This window comes from Thamnophis elegans, chromosome 1 (genome assembly GCF_009769535.1).
Source record: "Thamnophis elegans isolate rThaEle1 chromosome 1, rThaEle1.pri, whole genome shotgun sequence".
NCBI lineage: Eukaryota > Metazoa > Chordata > Lepidosauria > Squamata > Colubridae > Thamnophis > Thamnophis elegans.
In genome coordinates, this window is record NC_045541.1 from 20,108,696 (window position 1) to 20,134,557 (window position 25,862).

General features: G+C 39.8%; 1 protein-coding gene across 4 annotated transcripts in view; it reads right to left on the minus strand.

Annotated features, from left to right (window-relative positions):
• UBE2E3 (ubiquitin conjugating enzyme E2 E3) overlaps positions 1–24,938 on the minus strand; it is a 116,525-nt gene extending 91,587 nt beyond the window's left edge. Inside the window, exons 1-4 of one of the 4 annotated variants that reach the window (XM_032211297.1) lie at positions 24,533–24,591; positions 24,018–24,058; positions 23,058–23,251; positions 20,706–20,756 (exon numbers count right to left, since the gene is read on the minus strand). In XM_032211297.1, coding sequence (XP_032067188.1) covers positions 20,706–20,756; positions 23,058–23,251 — 245 coding nt within the window. In that variant the 5' untranslated portion in view covers positions 24,018–24,058; positions 24,533–24,591. Of the gene's footprint in view, positions 1–20,705; positions 20,757–23,057; positions 23,252–24,017; positions 24,356–24,532; positions 24,619–24,751 lie in introns of those variants that run through there. The other 3 variants (XM_032211289.1, XM_032211305.1, XM_032211279.1) reach the window with 3 other exon arrangements.
• Positions 24,939–25,862: the final 924 nt, after the last annotated feature.

Below are 25,862 nucleotides of genomic sequence, written 5' to 3' on the forward strand. Positions count from 1 at the left end.
CTAACCCACCTCCAATTTTATATATGCAAACCTATATAAATATGAGAAGTCAAACATTCTTTTTTTGAACAAATCTTTCTCTTTTTTTGCAGTTTACAAGAAAAATATGTTCAAATCCTTGCAAAGCACAGCTAGGAGAAACCACTTGCTGATCTCCAAGCTTTGTCAAGTCTGCTAAATTAATAACACTCTTGAAGATACTATTAGGCAGTTAATTGCCTTAAAATTATATTATGTTTAATATTTTGCGGCATCACTACTACCATTAAGAACTAGCTGTTACACCAAAGGACTAAGAGGTGACAAAAAAGGAGCGATAACTAGTTAAAATCAAAACAAAACGATAGGAGTATTATAGCTGCTGCTATACTCAATGTCATCACCTTTCTTCTGTTTCTTTCCTCCAATTTGCTCCTACAAAATTAAATCACCAGGTCCCTCCCCCAATATACCAATAAATCACTTTCTTACAATAGTATTGGGTAAATAAGGGTTATCATTAGGTAAACACATCTTTAAAAGGCTGCAATTCATTGATTTGCCTTCAGGAAAGATTAACTACATAGAAAGCCACGGTCGAATCAGGCGGTCCCGACATCAGGATTGACAAGCTTAGAGCTTCATCAAACTAGTTTTCAAATGCCTCAGCGAAGGGAGAAATGTAAAAATCCCCTTCCTGGATTAGACAATGGCGCAGATGCCTACATATTCCCTAGGAGAAAGGCCCCTCCCCCCTCCCCACTCTTTCCTTTCTCTCCCTTCTATCAGCAGCTCCAAAGCATCTAATCTGAGCTCTCTTACTCCATTTTGTCCCCTGCCCAACTCTTTCTTAGACCCAAAACAGCGGTTTTAATCCCAGGACACAGGCTGGGCACAAATGCTTAATTGTTGTCAACCTTCAAATCTCCTCTGATTCAAAGGATCCTGGGTGGTTATACAACTGCAAAGGTCAAATTAACCGGTGATTTGACTTCCTTTCAACAAATGTTCTGTCTCCTTTCCCCAACTTTCTCTGTCATCACCCCAACAAAAAATGGTAGGCAATTGCCTCAGTCAAGCCTTACTCTCAAAAAAGCTGGTAACAGATAAAGTGAGAGGCTTTTGCCCTTTCAAAATCACAAATGGTACCACTGAGAAACAGCACCAGTAGTCAAGAAGTGCCAAGGACAAGAATAAACTCCGATGGCAGATGCGAGCATTATCTGGCAGCCTGCCTAAAATAAAAGGTAGCAATGGCTCGCTCTATCATCTATCTATCTTATCTATCTATCTATCTATCTATCTATCTATCTATCTATCTAGGCCCTATCTATCCAGCACCCTATCCATCCAGCGCCATATCTATCCAGCGCTCTATCTATCCAGCGCTCTGTCTGTCTGTCTATCTGTCTGTCTATCTATCCAGCGCTCTATCTATCTATCTATCTATCTATCTATCTATCTATCTATCTATCTATCTATCATCTATCTATCACTCTATATATTTCTATCTATCATCTATCGCTCTATCTATCATTCTATCTATCTATCATCTATCTATCATCTTTCTCCTTCCTTATCTATCATCTATCTATCTATCTATCTATCTATCTATCTATCTATCTATCTATCTATCTATCCATCCATCCATCATCTATCCAGTGCCCTATCTATCTATCCAGCGCCCTATCTAGCACTCTATCTATCCAGTGCTCGCTCTATCTATCTATCTATCTATCTATCTATCTATCTATCTATCTATCTATCTTCTATCTATCTATCTATCTTCTATCTATCTATCTAATGCCATATCTATCTATCTATCCAGTGTCCTCTCTCTCTCTCTCTCTCTTTCTCTCCCTCTCCATCGATCCATCCATCAATCATCCCCTCTACAGTCAGAACTATATTTATTCAGAGTAATTTTCCAGAGCTGAGATGGAACGTTGGGTCTTACCTGAAGCGTTCTTTCTCTCTGCCCTACGGGAGGATACTCTTGGATCTATCAACCTAAAAATGTGTGAGCTCACAGACGTAATTCGGCATTCTGTCAGTCCATAAGGATGTTTTTTATCTAAGCATTTTGACAAGGAGGATTTCAATTGCTTCAGAGAGGAAAGAGTTATTTTTTTACCACCCTGTATACAGCATTCCTAGGAAGAGTTGCCACAAACATAATTAGGGAAAAATAAAAGAGTTCTCCTGACTAGCTCAAGGTTGACTCAGCCATTTATTTTCTGAGGTCAGTACAATGGTGATGCAGATTGTTGGGACAAAATGCTAACTCCATAAACCGCTTAGAGTGGGCTGTAAAGCACTGTGAAATGGTATATAAGTCTAAATGCTGTTGCTATGTAAGTTTCAGTGCTATTGCTAGATAATTAATAATTTTTATAAAGGAACACCATTTCTAGTCAAAAAGAAAAAAAGCAGATCTCCCTCAGTTCTTTGAAAGCATGATGTAAAGGGGAGGGGTGATGGAGGGAAGAGGAGGGGATTCAGTTAAATTTAGTCTTTTTGAATCTCACAGATTTCACAAAAGAACTTCAAGCATGTACTTACTAATACTATGAAATCAGTGGGGTTTAATAATGCTCATCCTATCAGCTTCAAGGCCTTAAGGCTGTGACAAAGACTTAAAAGTGTGTCAAGTATACTTCATCAAGCAGTTTAAGCCTTCTCTAAAACTCCATTCCCCTGGCTAACGGAAGAGGAATTATGCCAATAACAAATACACGCAAGTTCTTTTGCTGCATACTACTTTGGAAAAATCCCAGAATTCAGCCTTTCACGACGCAAAAGTGTAATGACACCGCTACAAAATTTTGGTTTTCAGAAGAGCAAATAAACAGCCACTGCGCCGACAATCGCTACCATTTGGGGCTGCTGTATATTACGCGCACTAAATCCCTGGCACGGTTCATTCCTGTCAGAGAAATTAGATGGCTTAGATGACTAAATGCTACAGTTGTTTTCAGTAATTACTGTGAGACTGATATCATGGAGAGCAATATATACAATCAAAGAAGTTCTCAGATTTCTTTGCTTAGGAAGGCTCAAATTACTGATATACCCTTGGATACACACAGAGGGGCCTGGAGCTCTTCAGGCAACCAAGTTGAAAATGCTAAACGCCAGCTCCTAAATCTCCCTGAGTTGTCCAATCAGCAGCAACTGCTTGGAACTGCTTTTCCCTGTTAGTCAACAGAAATGTGAAAAGCCCGGTTCAAAAGAGAGGAAATGCCACATTGCTCAACCAGATTCAAGGAACCTATCTGCCTGTGTGAATTCCCTAAGCAGAAGGCTGACTAAGCCTCTTTCAAATTAAGAGCCCTTTTTAGGCTCCTGGGCCCTCAGGGAAAATTGCCTCCTCCCCAACTATGCAAACGGCAGATGATTTTCTGTAAAAAGAAAAAGTGAAAGAACAAAGGGAGCATGTCAATCAATTTTTACGTAGGTGGCTAAATAACCTAACTATTAAATGCTGAAAAATGTGCCTGGAAAAACTGAGGTCTTTTGTTGAATTGGATCCCCTTCAGCTACCAGAATTGTGATTTTAGGACAATAATAGCTACCTTCCATTACCTGCAGCCATTTTGACAGGCCTTTTCAAAGGGGTTCTGAGGCACAGAGGGGAATTACTTGTCCTTCTGTTTAAAAATACAGGTATCCTCGACTTACAACCTCAACTGAGCCCAAAATTTCTGTTGCTAAGTGAGACAGTTGTTAAGTGAGTTTTGTCCCATTTTACAACCTTTCTTGCCACAGTTGTAAAGTGAATCACTGTGGTTATTAAACTAGTAATGTGGTTGTTAAGTGAATCCGGCTTCCCATTTGATTTCGCTTGCCGAAGGACACAAAAGGTGATCACATGATCCCAGGACACTACAACAGTTATAAACAGGAATCTGTTCCCAAACATCTAAATTTTGATCACATGACCATGGGGATGCTACAACAGTCTTAAGCATGAAAAAATGTCCATAAGTCCCTTTTTTCAATGTCGTTGTAACTTCAAACAACAAGAGGGGCATATAGATTGAGTCAGTATGTTCTATACACTGAACTATGTTAAACCAAGTCCAAGGTGAATTTCCAGGAGACATATGCCTGCTCCTTCCATTTTAGGAGAAGAAAGTTGCTTTCCCACTTGGATATTATTTCTAAACAAAGAATGGTACAGATTTTTTTTTAAAATCAAGCTGAGTTTATCATCTCAGTAACAAGCAAATTAAGCAACCAGCTGTCAAAAGTTCTGAATAACAGCAAGAAGCCTGCTTGCATGAGTGTTTTGTGGGCAAAAAGAAGAAACATTAAGCAAAAAATACACCAAATCCATGACAAACAGTGAACTGGAATATATTGCCACAATTTATAGCCAGCAGGTTGTTTTAGTTTAACACTTGGAGGTGACAATCGCCAGACTTCAGGTTTGCCTAATAACAACCAAAGCCCACTTTTTCCAAATGCTGATTGATGCCTCAGCTGAATAAATCCAAACTGCAAGAAAACTTTTATCAATACATCCACCAATATCAAATCCACCAGTGCTTTTATTAAAACGGCCCCACAGAGTTCTCTCCTCTCTTTGTGGATAGAGTAACTGGGAATACGATTTCATTAAATGTATTCAGTGAATGTTCCTTGGATCGGGGCATCTTTCTCTTGCATGGGATTTTTTTTTTAAAGATACTTTTTGTCTTGCTTCTGCAAGTGACATACATTTTAGTTTTCTTTAAGCTTTGTAGTATATGAACCATTCGCAAACTCCATGATGGCCCAGTTCTAATCTCATTCTGGAACATTAGGAGAAGAATGGCAGCATCCCTTCCCCCAAAGTGAAGAATAAAATTTAAGGAATTTTTTTTTTCTATTGTTTCAGAAAACGCTCTGGAGACATTTTAGGTAAAAATTCAAAGCAAAGCAAATATCTGATGGTGTCACAAAAGTTTTAAATCTTTCTGCTGATAGGATTAGAAAAAAAGGGGGATTGTTTCTAGGAAACTTAACACACACAAAAAAATTTACTCACTTTGACCCAATTCCATATTTTTAAACACACATCTTATTGAAATGTGGTTTCTCTGGAGCAGAATGGCAATCCCCAGCTCTGGAGCCACATGGGTCTCTTTTATCCCTCTGCTATGGCTCCCTGTCGCTGGTCGGCTCCACAATTGATAGGGATTTCTGTTAGGACAGCCTGGGGCTGATGAGTTCCCAGCCCCACTCGAATTGTTGTGCCTGTTGCAGAGTTTTAATATGTTTTTTGTAATTGTTTGTCTTGTTTGCTTTCGTTGTATTACCCCCCTTTCCTATGAGTTTGTTAGCCGCCCTGAGTCCCTTTGAGAATAGGGCGGCATACAAGTTTAATAAACCATAAACCATAAACCAGAGGAAAAAAGAGAAGACTCTATGGTGGGGGAACCAGACTTCTGATCAGCTCCGGAATTGAACCGAGGGCTTCTGGTTAGGACTTTTGTGGCTCTTTGAGTGTTTTAGGTTGCCAACCACTGCTCTGGAGGAATGGTGCCAAGGCAGTTTTGCAAAAGCTGACTATTGGATGCACAAGAGAATATCAACCACCACATGGACCATCGAGACCCAATAAAACCAAGATACAGAATATTACCGTCTCTCATATCTAGCCTTTTTCTTCAGAATCTTGGTGCTAAAAGTATATGTCCATATAATGCTCTCTAGAATTTTATTAGGCTGCATCACAAGAACACTGGGAAGAAACCATTATAGCACTGTAAAGCTCAAAAACAGAAATAAAATCTATTTATAAAAATAATCAATACATTCTTTCCAAATCCCACCATCAAACTCTCTAAACTAAAACACTTCATTTTGTTGACCTCACATATCATTCCATAGAAGCCTAGCAGACCTTCAAGGTCATCTCGTGACCAACTCCTGGGGAAAAAAAATGCCATGCTGGATGCAACAACTGTGTGGCTAAGAATATTAAAGCTTTGTTCTGAAATTATAATGCCCTGGATGCTTTGAAATTCCAGGAGAGTTCTCCGCTTCTGAGGCAGACGGTGTGGGCCTACAGAATAAGGCAGGTTGCAGGCTCCTATGGTCAAGGAATTTCAGCTGGCAGGAGCCAGGAGAAGAAACCTTTCTGCCATGGCTCCTGCCTTTTAGAGCATCCTGGCCATCCCTGAGGTGAGATCCACACCCATCCTTCTGGCCTTCTCTAATGGCTGAATACCTGGATCTGCCTGTTGTCCTGGGCCCACAAAAGGGGCAAATCACATTGGAGGTGACTGATGGATTAAGACAAGACCCCAATTCCCCCTCCTGTGTGCATCCCGAGCCTATCTGCACTCTTATACAGGTGACCCTGAGGGCACAAATAAACCCCCAAATGGCCTCAGAAGTTCTTGGGGAGAATACCAAGGAGAAGATGACCTCAAGAAATATGATCCTTCTCTCTCTCTCCTTCTCTCTCTCTCTCTCTCTCACACACACACACACACACACACTGTCAGAACTAATTTCTTCCATCACCCCCACTATCCTTCCAGAACTGATGGAGTTTCTTGGATGAGCAGTGAAACGTCTTCCCAAAGAAAAGAACACCAGTCCAGTTGCCTTTTGAAAAAACATCTTGGAGACAACTACCACTTGAATGACTGAGAAACTCTGGACATTCTTACTGTATTGTTAACAGGCCAGATGTCTTGCTTTACATATATTTGAATTAGGCATTTTAATGTTTTGTTTTAATGTTTTTTATTGTTTTTAAAATGTTTTTTAATATCTTTCTTAATTGTAAATATATGTTTTTGAATTATGAACTCCCTCCCAGTCGTTTGCTAAGATGAGCAGTTACAGAAACCAAATAAATAAATAAATCTGGCTCCCTTCCTCCCCATATTTTAAACTGTAAATTATGTAACTATTATTATGAGGATTTATTGTTTTTAAGCTACTCAAGAGTCACCACCAGGCAAGATGGGTGGCAAAAACGTCAAACAAGGAAGGAAGGAAGGTAGTCCTTAACTGGGTGTTCATAACTAAGAAAGGGTAAATGATGAATTTGGTGAAATGGGAAGTTCTGATGCTGGAGAAAGGCAGCTTGTAAACAAGAGACAGACATTTTCCAGGGCAGGAAACCACATGGCCATTGATTTGAAAAGGTAGAAGAAAGAAGTCTATAGTTTAAAGCTGGCAGCTACCATATCCAGAGGGCAAAAGTCTTCCATTCGATTAGGTAGCTTCCCAAATCTTTGCAATCTACTGATCTAACCTTTCTGAGCCTGCAATATATACAGTGGGAAGAGAGTGTAACTGCCTCCTTGGTTCAAAGCCTTAACAAGAAATACCACAGCTATTATTGCAATGAAATAAAATTATCAGAAGAATACCTGGTATGGAATAGAACCAAATCCCAACAGCCTGTAATAGGTGTATCTGGCAGAAAAACAAGGGCCTCCTGTTGTGGAATTAGTACAGAATTGTTTTCCACATTACATCAGAAAAGTGAATCAATTTCTTTTGGACATCTGAAGAGTACTCGAGTCACAAAACACCTCAGTTCTGTTATTTCTGCCCCAAATTTGATTCACTAAGCCACTGTGATTTCCAGATGCTTCCCTAAAATCCAGCCATATTACTAGCAAATCTTCAGACGTGCACTGGCTTCCATCCCAGCCAAGATTCTCAAGTTGAATGTACAAAAGTCTTCAGGAGAAAGACATGAGCACACACTTGGCAAACTCTCCAGTTTCTATAGCACCTGAATAGAGCTACTGTGAATTCAGAGACTGGTTTTTTTTCCAAACACTGAAGAATTACACCCTCCACAGAGATTAAACTGGAACTCTCATTAACAAGATACTGCTATGCATTAACTGCGTTTATTTTCCCTGAAATTATAATGCCCTGGATGCAGTTTAGAGTCACACATTAGCATGAGGCAATTGACTTGGAAAGCCCTCAGGGTCTCCAATGCAAAGCTGGAGATAAAAAGGATATTAGCCCTCCTGCAAATTCCCAATTTGATGTCTCTGTTTGATTAAATCTTCACAACTGTCATAGTCCCCAACTGTCTTTCTCCAGGGAAGAAAGAGGACTGGGATGGGGAGATGCCTGCTCTGGATGAATGCCAGCCACAGGAACCAGGAAGCAATCTAGCACTTAAGACTCTGCCAGTAGTCATCCAGAAGAGGTGTAGAACAAGTAATGTGACAGAGGTCATCTAACTTGTTCTGTTCCTGTTCTATATAATTGCTGCATGATCTCTGGAGAACTAAGCACATGTACCACGCTTGGTTCTTCAAGAAACGAAAGAGGTGATGGCCTTAATTTGACCACACCCAGGTGACTGACCTAAATCAGAGCTCCATAGGAGTAGTCACTCAAACCTCCACTCCTTCTCATATCTCTGACTCCCATATGCTGCCTGAACCAGCCATATTAGCTGGCTACTGTTCTGTAGCACCTGAGCAGCTGGACTGTTTGTGGACTACACTCTTGAATATTGACTTGGCTTTGAATCAAGTTTTGTTTTGGTGCATGCACGCAGTGGTCATTTCCCTGCTGTTGTCTATAATTGTTTTCAACTCAAAGTGAACTCCTTGAAACTGCATGCATGTTCCAGCCTGGAACAACAGTGACAATCAATTTTCAAGGTATAGTGTACCAATAATAGTCATTTTGTGCATGGAGAGGTTGAAAACTAAGGAATCTTAACAGCTTGGATACAAACTATGTTTCACCAAAAAAAAAAACAAAAAAAACCATTAGTTACATTGTCATATTGATCTACAACTGAGGAAACCCAGGTTTAAATTCTCCATCAACCGTGAAGCTTACTAAGTGGGCAGTGTTTCCCAGCCTGATATCACAGGATTGTTCTGTGGGAAAAATCAGTAAAGATTGTGCACATTAATCATTTCACTCCCACAGTCCTTGATAAAACGTTGATAAATGAAAATAAGTAAGTAAAAACGTAAGATAATAAACATAATATAGATGCTAAATCAATAGAAAAGTTGAAATGAACTTGTTGGTAATTTAAAGATTTGTCTTTCTTTTCATATAATTGATTTTTCCCATACTGCTTCTATATTAATTTACACCACCCCATGTACAAAAACATCACTCTTGGTCCAATAGTGCTAAATTCAATCCTCTTTCTTTTTTATTTAAAAATCAGAACAGGAAAATAAAGACAGGTTACAATATATTAAAATCCATAAAGCCTAACTAATATTGGAAGAATCCATGAATTGTGTTAAGGAAGAATGTATTATGGAAGAAATATACCATAGATTGAAGAAAACAACAAGCCATTGCTTTATTTACTATGTCCAATATGTCCAAAGACCCCCACTTTATTTTTTTTAAAAAAACTGGGTTTCACAGAACCCTAAAATTCTGTAGTTCTAGGGTAAAAATTCTGAATGTATTTAGCCATCCACTCCCATCTTCATTTTATTCTTTCATGCTGAAAACACCAGTTTGCAAGCCCATTCAGAAAATAACTGGCTACTTTCTCTTTACCAGGTTCACAGGAGTCAAATCTGCCTCCAAACTCTTACACATCTTCCCAGCTCTACATCTATTCCAAATCTATTCTCTTTTTGTTTTTCAGAAAGTATTTGAGGACATGCATAAACATGTTCCCAAAGAGAGTTTCTTAAAGGTGGCCTCTTGTGCACATCTACTTAATATATACTAAGCTCTATGGTTATTATTAAATAAACATAGGATTATACTCCTCAATTGCAATTCTCTTATGCTTTAAATTCCTTTGGAGCAAACTTCCTCTAGAATAACCATATATGAGAATCGTATTTGCAAAGGTAGGCAGAAGCAAGAGGGTGCTTAAGTGGCTTCACAATGGGGAGAGGGGGAAAACCACATCAACAAAATGGATTCTATCTGTCTATCATCAGGGGTGTCAAACTGGCAGCTGGTGGGCCAGATTCGTCATGTGCAGGCCACGCCCACCCCAGCTCCATGAAGGGAAAATCGTTGTCATATGTCACATGACAGCAATGCGACACAGCACGTTTGACACCCGTGGTCTATCTCTCTGTTTATCCCCTTCAGTATACTGTATTCATGTTATTTGAATTGTTTTTTATTTGAAAAATCATTTCTATTATTTTATTAAAAGTTACAACAATAAAAATACAAAATAAAAATGGTGCAGAAAATAAAAATAGAAGAAAAATAAGAATATAGTAAAGAAAAATATTCTTCATCATAAGTCTAAGCAGTTTTAGTGATATTAGCTTCTCTTAAAATATAATAAATGGTATTTTCTTCCCAGTTCCTTTCTCTATAAAGAAATTCTTAAAGTCTTGTCATTTCAAATCTGCTATGTTTATCAGATATAACATTTCTATTTTAATCTTGATCAAATAAATCAACTTTATATTCCTTTCTTCTGCTTCTAATAATCTTGATTTTTAGTCCCTTCAAATAATGTCCTAGCAATTGATCGATTTTTTTTTGTTCCTTCTCAAAAAATTCTTCAAAGCTTTAACAAACATCTTTTGTGAATCCAATATAGGAAAATTTCAACTTCTGGGTTCATTGTTCAAAAATATCTTTCAGTATATGTTCAGGATTAAAATATTTTGCTTCATTCTGTGTTTGTAAGTGAAGTTTAAATGTTCTTCTCCTTTAATTCTAATCTTTAGTTCCTTCTAGTTCTCTCTAGTGATAATTTTTAAAGTCTTATTATCATTTTTATAAGAATTCAAAACAAAAATCATTTTCTCATGGGAAGGATTTTTTATAATTAATTCCACAATCTTATTTCAATCCTTTCAATCCATTTATAACTTTCTAAATCAGTTTTAATCATTTTGGCTGTTTAATTCTTCTCCCATCTCTAATTTTTAAAAGTTGTAAATTTGCATTTAAAACCCCATTCCCTATTTCATTCACTAAAGACTGAATGAAACTCACTTGATGCTATAAAACCTGTTGGTCCAAATGTTCCTAGTAGCTGAAAGGCATCTGAACAAAGGAAATATTCGACCCAGTATCCTTATGAAGGTGCTGACAGTGGTTTGAACAAGATGGTTATTGTTTCTCAGAAGTCCAGGCCTAATGAATGTTTATTGTGGACTTTTTTCAAAATATGGATAATTGGCTGCAAACTGGTACAATAGCAAACAGTACAGAAAAATATGAAAGCAGAGAGGGTGAAACAAATCCCACCGCTAGTGGTATTGCTGCTTCTAACATTTTATGTTATGAGAAATTAAAATTCAGTCTGCCAGATGTCATATTACAAACAACATTTTCTCATGTAGAACAAATCCATCAATCTATGTATCCATCAATCTATGTATCCATCCATTCATCCATCCATATATCCATCTTCTTTAGTGTTAAAAATCTTTCTTTTTTTATTAAGCATATATGTCTCAATTTAAATAACAGGGCTATAAAATTCTTTCCGTTTCCATCCACTCCCTTTCAGCATCAGTTTCATAGCCTGCACCTTGAACACATCCACATGGCTATCCTAAAACTCTTGTGGAAGGGCTGGATATAAATAAGCACATTATAAATGCATAAAACGAAGAGCCATTGTACTAATTGAGCCAAATTAATATTTAGATTTGCTATACGATTAATCACCTTTTGTATCCTTACTACAGAAAGGATGAGAAATCCCATTACAGCTCTCGGCAGTAATATTTTTAGTAGAAAAATATTATTTGCTTCTATCCCACACTTCATATTTAAATATGAAGCAACGCACATCAAAATGACCACATAATGACATCAATATGTCTAGCAAATAATCAGCAGAAATAATAAACTTAACAGTAATACCACAGTACAGATGATTCTTCTGTAATTTCAGGACTGCAATTTAGCTACAGCTTAATTTTACAGAACTCTTTGCTTTCCTTTTTTTCTTTTTTGGAAGTAGTGGGCTAGTATTTTTACAAGGAAGGTGGTCTTGAGAGATCAAAAGGAAGGTAAAGAAAAGATTGAAAAATTATGTTTGCACATATACCTGAAAGGTGCACACTATCAATCTAATAATCTATTAGAATCTTAATCTGAGGAGACATTTCTGAGCTTGGCTGTTTTCTTGCTGGACGTTTCATTACCCAAACTAGGTAACGTCATCAGGGCTAGCAATGAAACGTCAGCAAGTAAACAGCCAAACTCAAGAGAGCACCAAGGATCCCTCATTTCAACCCCGAGATAAAAATATTCTCCTTTATTGGAATCTTATTCTGTCAGCAGCATCTGTTGCAAAGGGTGGGAGGAGAAAACAGTACTGCAGTTTCAATGAATACAATAAAAGCCCTGCTGCATATCATATTTTGCATATGATGCAAAATACCTAAATCGTAACATTTCATGTGAGATGGGTGGCATATAAATGTAACAAAATGAATAAATATTTTTGTTCAGTTTTACTGACAATATTTGTGTTCTATACAGGTCAACTTAACCATTGAAATGTATGAAAAGGGCAGAGCTTATACTGTGTTTCTCTGAAAATAAGACAGGGTCTTATTTTCTTTTGACCCCCGAAATAAGCACTTGGTCTTATTTTCAGGGAGGTCTTATTATTTTTAAGGTGCAGGAGGCGGCAAGCATGGTCACCTCATGGCTGCTGCTGTGTTGCAATATTTTTGGGGAGGGCTTATTTTAACGCATGCGCTCAAAAGCCCAAAGGTAAATGCTCACTTCTTTTATAACTCCTGGTCAAAGACTGAGAGAGATTTAATATGATTTTTTCGGGCTCCAGACTGAGTTAAGAAACTGAAGATAGAAGGAGCCCAGGAGGCATAGCTAAGGTTTGAAGGTTTATTTTATTTATATGCTGCCCTATTCCGAGGGACTCAGGGCGGCTCACAAACCCGGGGGGGGGGGGTAACACGAAGGAAATACAACAAAGAAGGTACAAGGGAATTTAAAAAAACAATCAACAGTCACATGGTTCGAGAGGGGAAGGGAACTCATCAACCCCAGGCCTGCCGGCACAGCCAGGTTTTAACGGCTTTACGGAAAGCCTGGAGAGAGGTGAGGGTCCGAATCTCTGCGGGGAGTTCGTTCCAAAGGGCCGGAGCAACCACAGAGAAGGCCCTCCCCCGGGTAATAGCCAGGTGACATTGGCCAGTAGATGGAACCCGGAGGAGACCTAATCTGTGGGATCTAATGGGTCTTTGGGAGGTAATTGGCAGCAGGCGGTCTCTCAAGTACCCAGGTCCAATACCATGAAGGGCTTTATAAGTGACGACTAGCACCTTGAAGCGTATCCGGAGACCAATCGGTAACCAGTGCAGCTCGCGGAGGATAGGTGTAACGTGGGTGTACTGAGGTGCACCCACAATCGCTCGCGCGGCTGCATTCTGGACGAGCTGAAGTCTCCGAATGCTCTTCAAGGGCTGCCCCATGTAGAGCGCATTGCATAAGAAAATTCTAACTCAGTCATTGGGCAGATAGTCAGAAGTTAAATCCATGCTTTGGATTCTCCAAGCAGTGCACAGGAGAACAGGATAGTATGACACTAATTACATCATTAATTACAAAACCAGTAGCAAGGTCCTGCCGACATTCGTATACTCTCCCCATCTATACATCCCAATAGAGCTAAAGTTCATATAAAGCAAAGACCTGTAAGCAGAGGGACGGTGAATATTCTGGGCTTGATAGGGTTGTAATAATCCCTCTGAAGAATGAAATTCACAGAGATATCAACTGATCCTTATTTATCAATGGAGCAGAGGGTGGTACAAAATGCTTTCAACCAGAGCTTATGCTCAACACTACCTCATCTCTATGGCAGACTGCCGTAATGTGTTTTATATGGTACTGCGTTCGAAGGCACTTTAAGGAACTGAAATTGATCCAAAAATCTTGCAGCAGGATAATGACATCATGATACTTATACAAAGCTTTGCCAACTGTCCTGGCTCCCAGGCGTGCCACAAAGAATACCTAAAACCACGATTTGCAGCCAAAGTATCTGGAAGCTTTCTGTTTATTTCAATGCAGTCTCTTCTTCGATTATCTCTACATCTGAGATTCAGCTGTGGAAAAGCGCATCCTGGTTGGTGGGCCTCCAAAATGTTCTTCCACAGAACAGGCTGATTGTCTAGTACAGGAGTACACAAAAATTCCACGATTCCTCTAAAGCTGACTTATAGTTCAACAAAATAAGGAAAGATTATGAAATATACAGGGGGAGGTAATCATATTAAATTATACTCATTTTAAATTAAATTACAAATCCACCCTTGGACTCAATCACTTTTTGGAATATAACTGATGGTGTGTATTTCCAAGGCCAAGCACCTTAAATTGGTGGTGCACGGTTTTTTTCCCCTCGGAGGATGTTTATACAATACAATACAATAGCAGAGTTGGAAGGGACCTTGGAGGTCTTCTAGTCCAACCCCCTGCCTAGGCAGGAAACCCTATACTGTTCCAGACAAATTGCTATCCAACATCTTCTTAAAGACTTTCATCGTTGGGGCATTCACAACTTCTGGAGGCAGGCTGTTCCACTGCTTAATTGTTCTAACTGTCAGAAAATTTCTCCTTAGTTCTAAGTTGCTTCTCTCTGTTTAAATTTGACCGCTTCTTCCTTTACTGATCATTGATATCTCTGCTGGCTTTTCTGCCCATTTGTGAGATGGGTGGCATGTAAATTTAACAAAAATGAATAAATATTTGTACAGTGCTTTTGAAGCTGCCTTGCTTTCCAATTGCCTTTTGTCCAGTTTTATTGCCAGTACATGTATTAGAATTCTAAGTCTATACAGGCCAACCTAACAATGTGTGAAACATGGGAATACACGTCTTTAATAAAGTATGGAGTAAGATTAAGATGGAGTTCCCCATCTGCTCCAATGATACTGCTCAGGTTGGATAGGAGTTAAGTCACCCTATAGCACCAAAGATATGTCTGTCACTTTTTTTTCCAAATGTACAATATCACAGTCAACTTTTTTACATTAAAGAAAAAAATTGGAACCTTGATAGGTGTGATTAAAATAAAAATAGGAAGTCAACCTCTACTTACATTTTTAAGTGTGAAATGTAAACGCAGTGAATGGGTGAAATATAAGAAATTCTTACACGAGAATGTGAAGTGTGAATCTGAACAAAACAGAAGCTGAAAAGATGACATGAAAATTGAAATCTAACAGAAATGTTGTTGGATTAGGACAACTTTGCTCCCACAAGGACAACAAATAAAAAAAGGCAACCCAAACTGTCAGCAAACTGCAAAATATTCACATTCATCACTTAAAGAGTGTTAAATGTAATTGTATTAAGAAGCAAGCAACGATGTTTGCAATAGTCATAGTCAATGAGGAAAGCCAACGTTTGCTGCACGGTAAATTATCCCCAATTACATTTAGCGGAGTGGCTCCCTAATTATACATACAAACAAAATAATGCACAGCAACCTAAAATAATTCAATCATTTCCTTTGCACATTAGTATCATTCTGGCCCAAGATGCAGCCAAGTTTCCTTTTAACATTTGTGATTCCGTTTCACTTGGACAATGAAAAATTCAACTTTGGGAAGATTTCACTTTGTCGAATCTCTATCACACTAAAAAACTAAGGCTTTAAACCTGCCTTTCTCAATTAAGGAAATCTGGACTACATTTCCCATACTCTTCCGTAATACAAGACATTTGCTGGCACCAATTGGGGAAGGCTAGTTTAAGTAATCGAGAAGACTGATCTTTTTTTCTTTCAAGAAAGAACAAGGCAAATCTTTATTCTCATTACAATTCTAAACTAAGAATACACTTGAAGAGTGATTGAAGCCCTATTTATAACTCATTTGGAAGAAAGAGGGAGGGGGAAATTGTGGCTTTTTAGATGTTGCTAACCTACAATTCCTAGCAGTGCCTGCCAGCATGACTAATGCTGAGGAAGGCCGGAAGTTGTAGCTCAATAAAATCTGGAGGCCCACATGCTGCAAACCCACCTCGCAAACTGTCTGACATCACTAGGAAATTTTTTTACATGCTTGAAAATCCAGGTATTCTCCATGCATAAGCAATATATACCTGGAAATGGCGTCCACACATGGTGCAAAACTTTGATCACGCAAGCTACAAAAGAGAGCAAGATAGGTGAAACTTTCCACCTATTGCTCTAACAGATTAACAGAGTTGGAAGGGACCTTATAGGCATCTTCTTGAAAGTCTCAAGTGATGAAGCTCCCACAATTGTTGCACTGATTGTTCTCACTGTCAGAAAATTTCTCCTTATTTCCAGGTTGAATCTCTCCTTGATCAGCTTCTAACCATTATTCCTTGTCTGGCCTTCAGGTGCTTTTAAAAATAGGTTGACCCCCTCCTCTCTGTGGCAGCCCCTCAAATATTGGAACACTGCTATCATGTCTCCCCTGGTCCTTCTCTTCACTAGACTAGCCATGCCCAGTTCTTGTAACCATTCTTCGTAAGTTCTCTAATCATCCTGGTTACTCTTCTCTGCACTTTTTCTAGACCCTCAACCATCTTTTTTTAGTGTGTGGTGACCAAAACTGGATGTAATACTCTAGGTATGGCCTTACTAGGGCTTTATAGAGTGGTATTAGTACCTCACTTGATCTTGATTGTATCCCTCTGTTAATGCAATTTAGGATTGAATTGGCTTTTTTGGCTGCCGCTGCATACTGCTGGCTCATATTTAGCTGGTTGTCCACTAAGACTCCAAGATCCCTCTCACAGTCACTGCTGTAAAGCTCTACATTTGGAGTACATAGTAACTGGTACTACTAGAGGCAGAAAACAGAAACAGCAACTCTTTCAACCAACCATAAGACAAACGTATTCTTTTGTCCAATTCGCCAAGGCAGAACTTGCAAAATTTGACCCCTCTGAGCCTACTACTACATCCTGCTCTGCAGCAGTTAGGCATCTCAGCTACTAGAAACAAAAGTGTCCCAGGTTCAAATGTCACCTTGGATGTTAACTCAACAAAGGAGACTTTGCAGAATTCCTATTCTCAGACCCCCACCATAAAACAACAACAAAGATCACAGCCTGCCTTTATTGCTTTAAGGACTCTCTATTTGGATGTAAGGAACTTTGATGTGGTTATGTCTCAGCAGGTGCCACAAACCTTTTTTTTTTTTTTAATGACGCTTGGCCATGCCAATCTGGATAGGAGGGCACTAAGAAATCCCAGAACTGTGGACTGGATAAAAGAAAGAAATAACAGTAATAATAAAGATCCCAAAAGGAAGCTGGAGCACATATCCACTTTGCTATTATTGTCACACAAACACACACACCCTTTGCACGGTGTGTTCATGTAATAACTGAACTCAATTAAAGGGCACATTTGCCTTTACAACGTTAACTGTGACAATCAACACCACATGTATCATGTTTCCAGCTACAAAATACTGCTTCATTTGTATCAGCCATTCACACATTCACTACAGATTGTGACATTTGCCAAAATACAGTCCAGGATAATGATTCCTTCCAGTTGTCGAATTCATTTTTTTTAAAAAAGTTAAAAAAAAAGGCTATTCCATTTTTTTAAAAAAAGGCTGTTCCCCAAAAGCACATATACTTGGGATTAGGGTTTCTGAAGACAAAACACAACTTCGATACAGTTGTTAGAAGCTTCGAGAACCCTACTGGAGCTAAACCAAGTTCTAATACAAAGAAAAGAGATGGTATTCCTTAACAAAAGCAGCAGCCCTCAGAAAAAAAATACCCTTCTTTATAGCAGACCCCACTTTTTCTCTTCGTTTTCTCTCATTCTGCAGGCAGAAGGCAATATGCATCTTGCCAAGAATCTAATTGCCTCCTGGAAGTGAAGCACTTATGAATTATAAAGGTATTTGGGAAGAGATAATGTTCTTCCCAAGAATGATGGAAGAAAAATTTGAATATTAAAAGGATTTGGTGTGGGGTTTTTGGTTGAGTTTCTTTTGCAAGCCTTCACAAGCAAATTTAAGACCTCCTTTTTTTTAATCAAGGGACTTTTATCTCCGATTCCAAAACTGGACTCCCCTCCCTCACCCCATTTTTAATTAGGAAATCCCATCCTAATCTCCACCCACATCACCAGGAATTCAGGGACGGGAATTCCCTTTGCTCGCTGCAATAATAGGGGGGAGAGGGGAAGCTCTCAGGCAAGGCATCATTAAACTGGCCTACTTATTCTGGAAGAGTCACACAAAGAATTCTTTCACACCACTCACAGTCTCCACAACCTTGTCAGAGCAGAGGTATATTTGCCACTCTTAGCTAATCATAAATTTCTGGCCTGGACATGCTCTGGTGCTTAGCTATGGCTCCTGCCCACAAGTCACTTTACCTCTGGGAAAGGAAGGGTTCTTCCCACAACCTTACGGCATGTAAGGTTACAACCCTCTGCACCATGTATATAATCTGCAAAGTGTAGTCCAGCTGAAAACTGACCCCTCCTTCTTTGAGGCTCCCAGAGCAGAGAAAGGGCCCAGAGATTGAGGAATCACAAAAACACAATGGTCAGCAGTGGTGTATTAACCATTAAGCTGACTAAGCACCTGCTTAGGACACCAGGCCCAAAGGGGTCACCACAAAGTATGAGAAAGAAAAAAAAGCCAATGAAGATTTCTACAGTATATACAAAGGGGGAGGGGGGGCACTAAGATTTGACAATGCTCAAGGTCAGTCCTTAATCCACCACTGATGGTCAGCAAGAACAAAAAGAAATGATTCCCTGGAAGGGGGTGGGGAGGTAAGAAGGGAAAATAATTTTCAAAACGAGATCAGTTATTGATTTTTCTTTCCGCATTCATTTGCTCTTCTTTTTCCACTCTTTTTCCTCTTGGAGAAAGAAAAAAGAAAGCTGTTGCTCTTGGTGGAGTTTTATTACACTGCAAAGTTCACCTGCCTACCCCAAAGGATCTGCAGCGCTGCAGAGGAGAATAAGCACTACTAATCTATTCTCCTGGATATCACTACCGAACGCCCCCCCCCCAAAAAAAAAGTATTGTCCCTCGAGGCAAAATATCGCTCATAGTCAGACTTCAGCGGCATAATCCATAAAGGTTCTCATTTAGAGTTTGCAGTAAAATGATCGGACTATCCTACCTGCTCATTTTCACACGCGTGTGCGCGCATACACACCCCACTCACCCACGATAGCATTTCAGAGAGCCGAAGTGATTCCAAGGGGCACTGAGTGGCGAATGAAAGGACAGAAATGGTCCCGAGAAAAATGAGGTGACAAAAGTGGCCCAAAGGAAATGCGGACATTCTTTTTACAAAACACAAAGACCATTTTTCATCCGAAGCTCTTGGGATGTTGCAGTAATCCTTACGAAAAAGTACCATACATGATTATTCCTTCTTTTCCAGGTATAGAGATTGTCCAGGTATCTAAGCCCAAATCTCCCCTTCATTCAGAGATAGCTACAATCTAGGAGTTCTACCCTCAAAGCTCATTTGCTTTACAGCGAGTCTAAGATATTCTCTTTCACTGCTTAAAGAAGCTCGTGCTAGACTGTGATTTGACAGATTGACAACTGTACCAAAAGCCCGCAAGTGTTCCAAGTTTAACTTGTACCACAAGCTTCCAAATGGCATTGGACCTGCAGCACCAAGTTAAGGGTCTTAATCATCTTTTATATATATATATATATATATATATATATATATATATATATATATATATATATATATATATATATATATATATATATATATATATATATATATATATATATAAACATTTTTAGATTGAAATGTTTTAGGAAGCATACATACACACACAAACCTGTACAAGAAAAGCAACAACAAGCATCCATGGCTTTGATAGTCCTTTCCCCAGAATCCCATTAAATAGCAGCCGTTCACAAAAAAATGCTGCAATATTCCTTTGCACCAGCCATGCATTCAACATAATGGTCAGTGAAATCTGTACTACGTAACAAATTGATTAAGAAAAAGAATCAATACAAGTTTCAGCCATAACCTTGAATAACTTTATTTTCCAACACTGGAAATTTCACAACTGCAATTTTGTTACATTAATCCATTGCTAATTTTTCAAAACAAAAGAAAAAACATATTCCTATTTTTTTTTAAAAAAAAAAAGGGAGGGGGGATATTTCAACTGGCATATAAGAACTTCTGAACCACTATGTCATTCAAAATCTGAATTATTCATCTATGCTGATTTAGAATTCTATGCAAAATAATCATCCAATAATTTACAATCTCACCAAAGGTACAAAATTATTTCTACATTTTGTTATCCTGGAATATCATCCAATCAGAAAATATATGACATTTAAATTATCTTTGAAACTGACACCAAAACATGAAGTTGGAGAGAGAAACCATTTTTTTTTCAAATACAGGTTAAGTTCATGTTGTCATAAGCCTCAAATATCCAACATCTCCTAAGTCCTAAACTAAGACATCCCATCCATGATCACATCACTATTTATCTTAAATGTGCACAACAGAAAACTTGTTAACAAAGGCAACTATTTCCAACATATACTGCATTTACCCTGTGCCACTGACAATCAAACCTTCTGTCAAAGCCATTTCATGTTTACAATTCCTGCTTTATCTGATATTCATCTACATATACTACAGAACAGCACAATTCTGTTGCTGAGAAATCTTCCAATCACCTTAACTTTTTTTTATCTGCACCTCATTCTGCCGCCGCCGCCCCCCGCCCCCCTCCCCAAACTGCATCAGCACCCCCAAAGGCCAGGTAGTTGATTGTCTCATACCTGCAGTTCGGAGGTGGATCCAGGGTGATTTCGGCTAGCTCCTTCTGAATTCTGTTGGCAAAATGAGAATAGGCACAAAGCATTTGAGACAGTTGAATAAATCAGGGAATTACACTGCCCTCTACCACCATGCAGTTAAATGCAAGATTGGTTTTGCCTTCTGTAATGCTAACATGGCTGCTTCCTCTTTGTTCTCACAGGCACAACCCAAATCCCAGGACAGAGAAACTTTACAGCTTTTTTCCTGCTCTGTTATGGTAAACAGAGAGAGCATTTACACCTCAGCCTGGTAGGAATCCCTTCAGAGATCTCTAAAAAGTGAGTCTTAGGAGTTTTCTGCATTCTTTATAAAGGATTTTTTTTTAATTTAAAAAAAAATCTTATATGCAAATGAAACCAGAAAGGTAGGCAAGGGGAGGGAAAGAGGAAATACAACAAGATTTCAGAATGACTTTGTACCCATAACTGAAGGAGTTACATCCAAAACCCAATTACATAGTAGATAATTTTGACTGGATTTTTTCTCCTCTTCCGACAGTGAATTTTAGCATTTCAGTTCACTTCGTAACTATGCAGTCAAGTAATCAGAGCAAAATCAACTGATAACTTTAGATGCACGTTTCCCACTACCTTTCTTTCCTCTTTCCCAATATTTGTACTGAAGATTTGCTAAGTGACCCTGTTCAATAAAACACATACTGATATTATCAGTGATGGATCCAGCCCTAGACAGAATTTATAATGTGTCAGTAACTTTAAAAAAAATCAGTTTTATTACAGTTTAACAAAAAAAGCTATCAAAAGGATGGAAGATCTGTAATTTATTCCCAAAACAAAATATTTTAGGAGAAGCATATATTGAAAATTTTAAAAGTTCAGACAATTTATCCTTTGTTGATATAAAATGCATTATTTTGATAGATTAAACTATATAGTTTAAATAGTTAGACTTGTTCTCTACAAGAATTTATACAAGCTATAGAACTAAAAAGTGGGGACATTTCAACACCAAATAACATATTATGAAAACATTGTCATTTTCTCTACAAAAAACATATTGTACAAATTATTTTGTGACAGCAGCTGGCAAGTTACTTTAAATGCATCAGGGTTTTTTTAAAGATTAATGTCCTGTTTTTAAAAAGATTTATCGTAACTATTTTATTTTCATTTATTCTCAATTTACTACATTATTTTAATTGAGAAATTGGTAAAAGCTAATATTGTTCTTACATAATGCAGGCAGAGCTTAAAGTACAAAGAAATATTTCAAGATTCTTAATGAAACTTTACTTTACAATAGCAACATGTTTCACCCACAAGCATACTGGCCCACTTACTACAAATTTTAACAAAAATGACTTGTACTTTAAAACTTGTCTGATGCCATTTAATAACTACCAGATATTGTAATGTGGATTCCTAGGTGAAACAGAGCTTTAGGAAAAAGGATTGGTCATTTACCTCCAAAGAGGCAAAATTCAAGGTATTTCAAGCTTGCCCAACTCAAATGGCTATTAAAGAAAATCAAAAGCACATGTCCTTCTTGAAAGCAAAGCTGTGAAAAGCTCCACATGCAGATAGTGATATTGTTCACTTAGGGACAACCTGTAAAAGGTTCTCAAGTTTTTGAAACTTCACAGATCAAAGGAAAATCAATAGCTTGCTTGACCACAAAGGTAGGAGATAGCCAAGTTAACAGCCCTTCTTGCATTTCAATTACATACAAACCCACCCACCCTCAAATCCATGTTGATCTGCAAGGGTGCTCTAAAAGAAACAACCCCCACAGAATTCATATCACTTGCAAAACATCCTTTTTTTCCCCCAGAGCATCCAAAGAAACTCAATTGAAAATAAAACAGCCAATGAAAATGTCCTTATTTCAAGGCACCTCCCCCTCACCAAACAGCTATAAAAGATGGGACTCTAGAAATGGGCCTCCTTGTCTGAATCAACATGTGCATCAACAAAGTGTCACTCATGCAAAAATACACATGGGCCAAGTGGACCAAACCAGAGCCCAGCAGAAGGCCAGAGGACCCCCTTCAAAGAGTGGGTTTCAACCCACATCATCACATGTGCTTTCCATAATAATGTAGTTCTCAGATTTAAGAACCTGCCTACACAAACCACCCACACCTCCATCTTGAACCTGGCAAATGGGTTGGGTGAAGAGATCCCAAAGAAATCCGAGCCAGAGGCCCTGCGGAAACTAGATTCTAACCTTAAAGCCATCTCTTATTACAGGCCTTTTCATCAAAGAGTAGAGTTTGCCCCTTTACATTAAGTGCCTTCTCCTGCTCCCTTTCCCCTAAAGAGGGAGGGAGGGAGGAATGTTTCAGGTGTTACCTTTTAGCACTAGTAGATAGTTTAGCAGTAGTTTTGCTGGAGAGTTTGGTATTTTTCTTCTGCTGTGTTGCAGAAGGTTTTCTTTCTTCCTGTTCCTCGGGCTCAGGTGCTGGTGGGTCCCTCTGATCTGCATCTGAACTACCACTGCTGGTACTTGGGCTTTCATCATCTGACCTTTGTCTATCACTGGACATCTTGGGAAACGTTGGGGGAAAGGAGCAAAAAGAAAGAAATGGGACAAAAGAATATCAGTTAACTAAGTGGTGCAATCCACTCCATCCGAGTGGAATTACTCCAGACCCCCTTACAACTCAATGGTTGAACAATTCTTTTTAAAAGTTTCAGTTTCGTGTTATAGAGCAACAGTTACCATGAGGAAGGAAGGGAGGAAGGAAGGAATCTCTTTTTAAATATCTATTCTGTTTTCACCTCAGTTCTACATTTTTTCAGATAGTAAGATCAATCATTTAATTTTTATAGGCATGAGGCAAATTTCACAAAGTGTTCAAGCATAAGCATTTAATAACTCATGACACACTGTAAACATTGCCCCTTTTAAAGAAAAAAAAAACCCCTCACAAATGCCCTGTAAATATTTACACTGGAGCAGGAGGAGTGAAGTCAACCATATTCTCCTCCTCCTCCTCCCAATATATTGCCAATAACAATACTTGAGCTGCTGTACAAATGGGGAGGCCCAAACCAAACCAATAAATGGCCCACTCCCTCTTGTCTCCTTCTATTTAAATAGCTGGAAAGGATTTGCTATTTCAGACTCCAATGTTTTTTTTTCTCTGTCAAGAAATCAGCCAGCTCGGGTTCTGTTGGCACAGCCATCCACAAGAATTACATTTGGTCACTATAGAGTAGGCTGGAAATGGGGGGTGGGGGAGGGAAAGAGAGAGAGAGAGGGAGGGAGAGGAGGAAGAAGAAAAAGAAGAAGCATAATTCAAACTGCACCTTCTGGAAAGCTTTCAACGCCACCGAGTCTTGATCAGTTTCTACAAAACAGACCGACATATTTTTTTTTCCTGCCCCCTCTTTTTTTAAAAAAAAATAAAAATAAAAAATCCCCGGAAATTGGAAATTGGGGAGTGGGAGGCGGTTGATATTGGTATTGTATAATTTAAAAAAAAAAAACGAGAAAGAAAGAAGGTTGGTTGGTCCTCGTCGGAAAAAAAAAATTGCAGCAGCAGCAGGGCAGAAACTGAAGCTTTGCCCTCGTTCTCTCTCTCTCGCTCACACACACACACACAAACAGACAGACACACATACACAGCCGCCGTTGTCGTCGTCGTCGTCGTTTCTCTTTCCCCCCCACCTCGCCGCCCCCTCCTTCTCCTCCTCCTCCCCCTCCCCTCCTCCTCCTCCTCCTCTTGGCTCTGTAGGGAGAGCCGAGCTCCCAGCCAGGAGGTATGGAGAGAGGCTGTTATGGTAGGAAGCTTTCCACCACGGCCAGGGTGGTGTGTGCGCACCAAGTGAGGCGTGAACTCAGTCCGGTTCCTCTGGCTCTCCTGACCACCGCCAGGCAGCGAGCGCTGAAAACAAGAACAAAGCTCCCTCTACCAATCTCTCTCTCTTTCGCTCTCTCGCTCTCCCCCGCTCCCCCTTCCTCTCTTCTCTTCCCACCCCCCCCTCCCCACCATTGCTCGCCCAGGCTCCTGATGCAGCCACCTAACCCTTTTCTCCTTTACCTTCGCAGGCGTCCTGTCCCGACGTTAGATCGGAGGGGAGGGATGGAGGGGGGAGGGAAGGGGAGAGAAAATGTCCTTGGAGAGGGGGATGGAAGCAGCCGGGGGGGAAATAAAGCAGCAGAGGACGCTCTGTGGCCGGGCAGTGTGGAACATTGAGAGTCGGAGAGGGGGGGGTGGGGGTGGGGGGAAGAGTGAGCGAGTGAGAAAGGGGGAGGCGCAGTAGGCTCGGCGGCCGAAGGGTGGCGCTGACGAGGCCTCCTCTTTTTTTTCCCCCTCCCCTCCTCCTCCTCCTCCAAGCGACTCCCGCGGTGGGGTAGAGAGGGGAACGTAGAACCGGGATCGACTACTACTCCCCCTCTTCCCCTCTCTCGAGGAACAGGCCGGATGGAACGAAGGAAGGCTCGAACGTTCCGCCGCCTCCGCCCCCGTGTGTCGCTACGTTCGGTTTCAGAACCTTGCAGTCAGCAAAGTTCCAAATGGAAGGGGAGGGGGAAGGGGGGGACGGCGCTCGCTCCCTACACTTGCCTGGCAGAGCGCGCCCCCCTGTGGGCTGGGGCGCGCGCACGCGCTCTCTTTACCTTTGCGGCGTGCGTGCTTTCCCCAGTGGACAAAATGTGCTTGGACGGATCTCAAGTTTGCACCCTGATCCTTGCCCGAGCAAGGGCTCTTCGGCTATCCCGTCGCAACCACTTTATTTTCTTGTCACCAAGCGTAGCCAGCGGTGGCAGCTGAAGGGTGGGGGTACGTAGGGGAGACGGGGGGGGGGGGATATTGCCGGTAGCAGTAAAGAAGGAAATCGTGGATCTGTTGTTCGTTGACAGCTGTCTTGCAGTTGCAATTAAATTGATTTGGGAGGAATTAGCGATTGTTACTGGGGTCTCTTTCTCTCTCTCTTGATCTAGCTACAAAATAGGAATGGGAGATTGATAATCTGATCTGAGGCAAAAAAAAAGTTCAGGTAGGTTAATAAATCACCCAACCTGCTACAAAACTAACCTAGGTAAAGGTAAAGGTTCCCCTCGCACATATGTGCTAGTCGTTCCTGACTCTAGAGGGTGATGCTCATCTCTGTTTCAAAGCCAAAGAGCCAGCACTTTCCGAAGATGTCTCC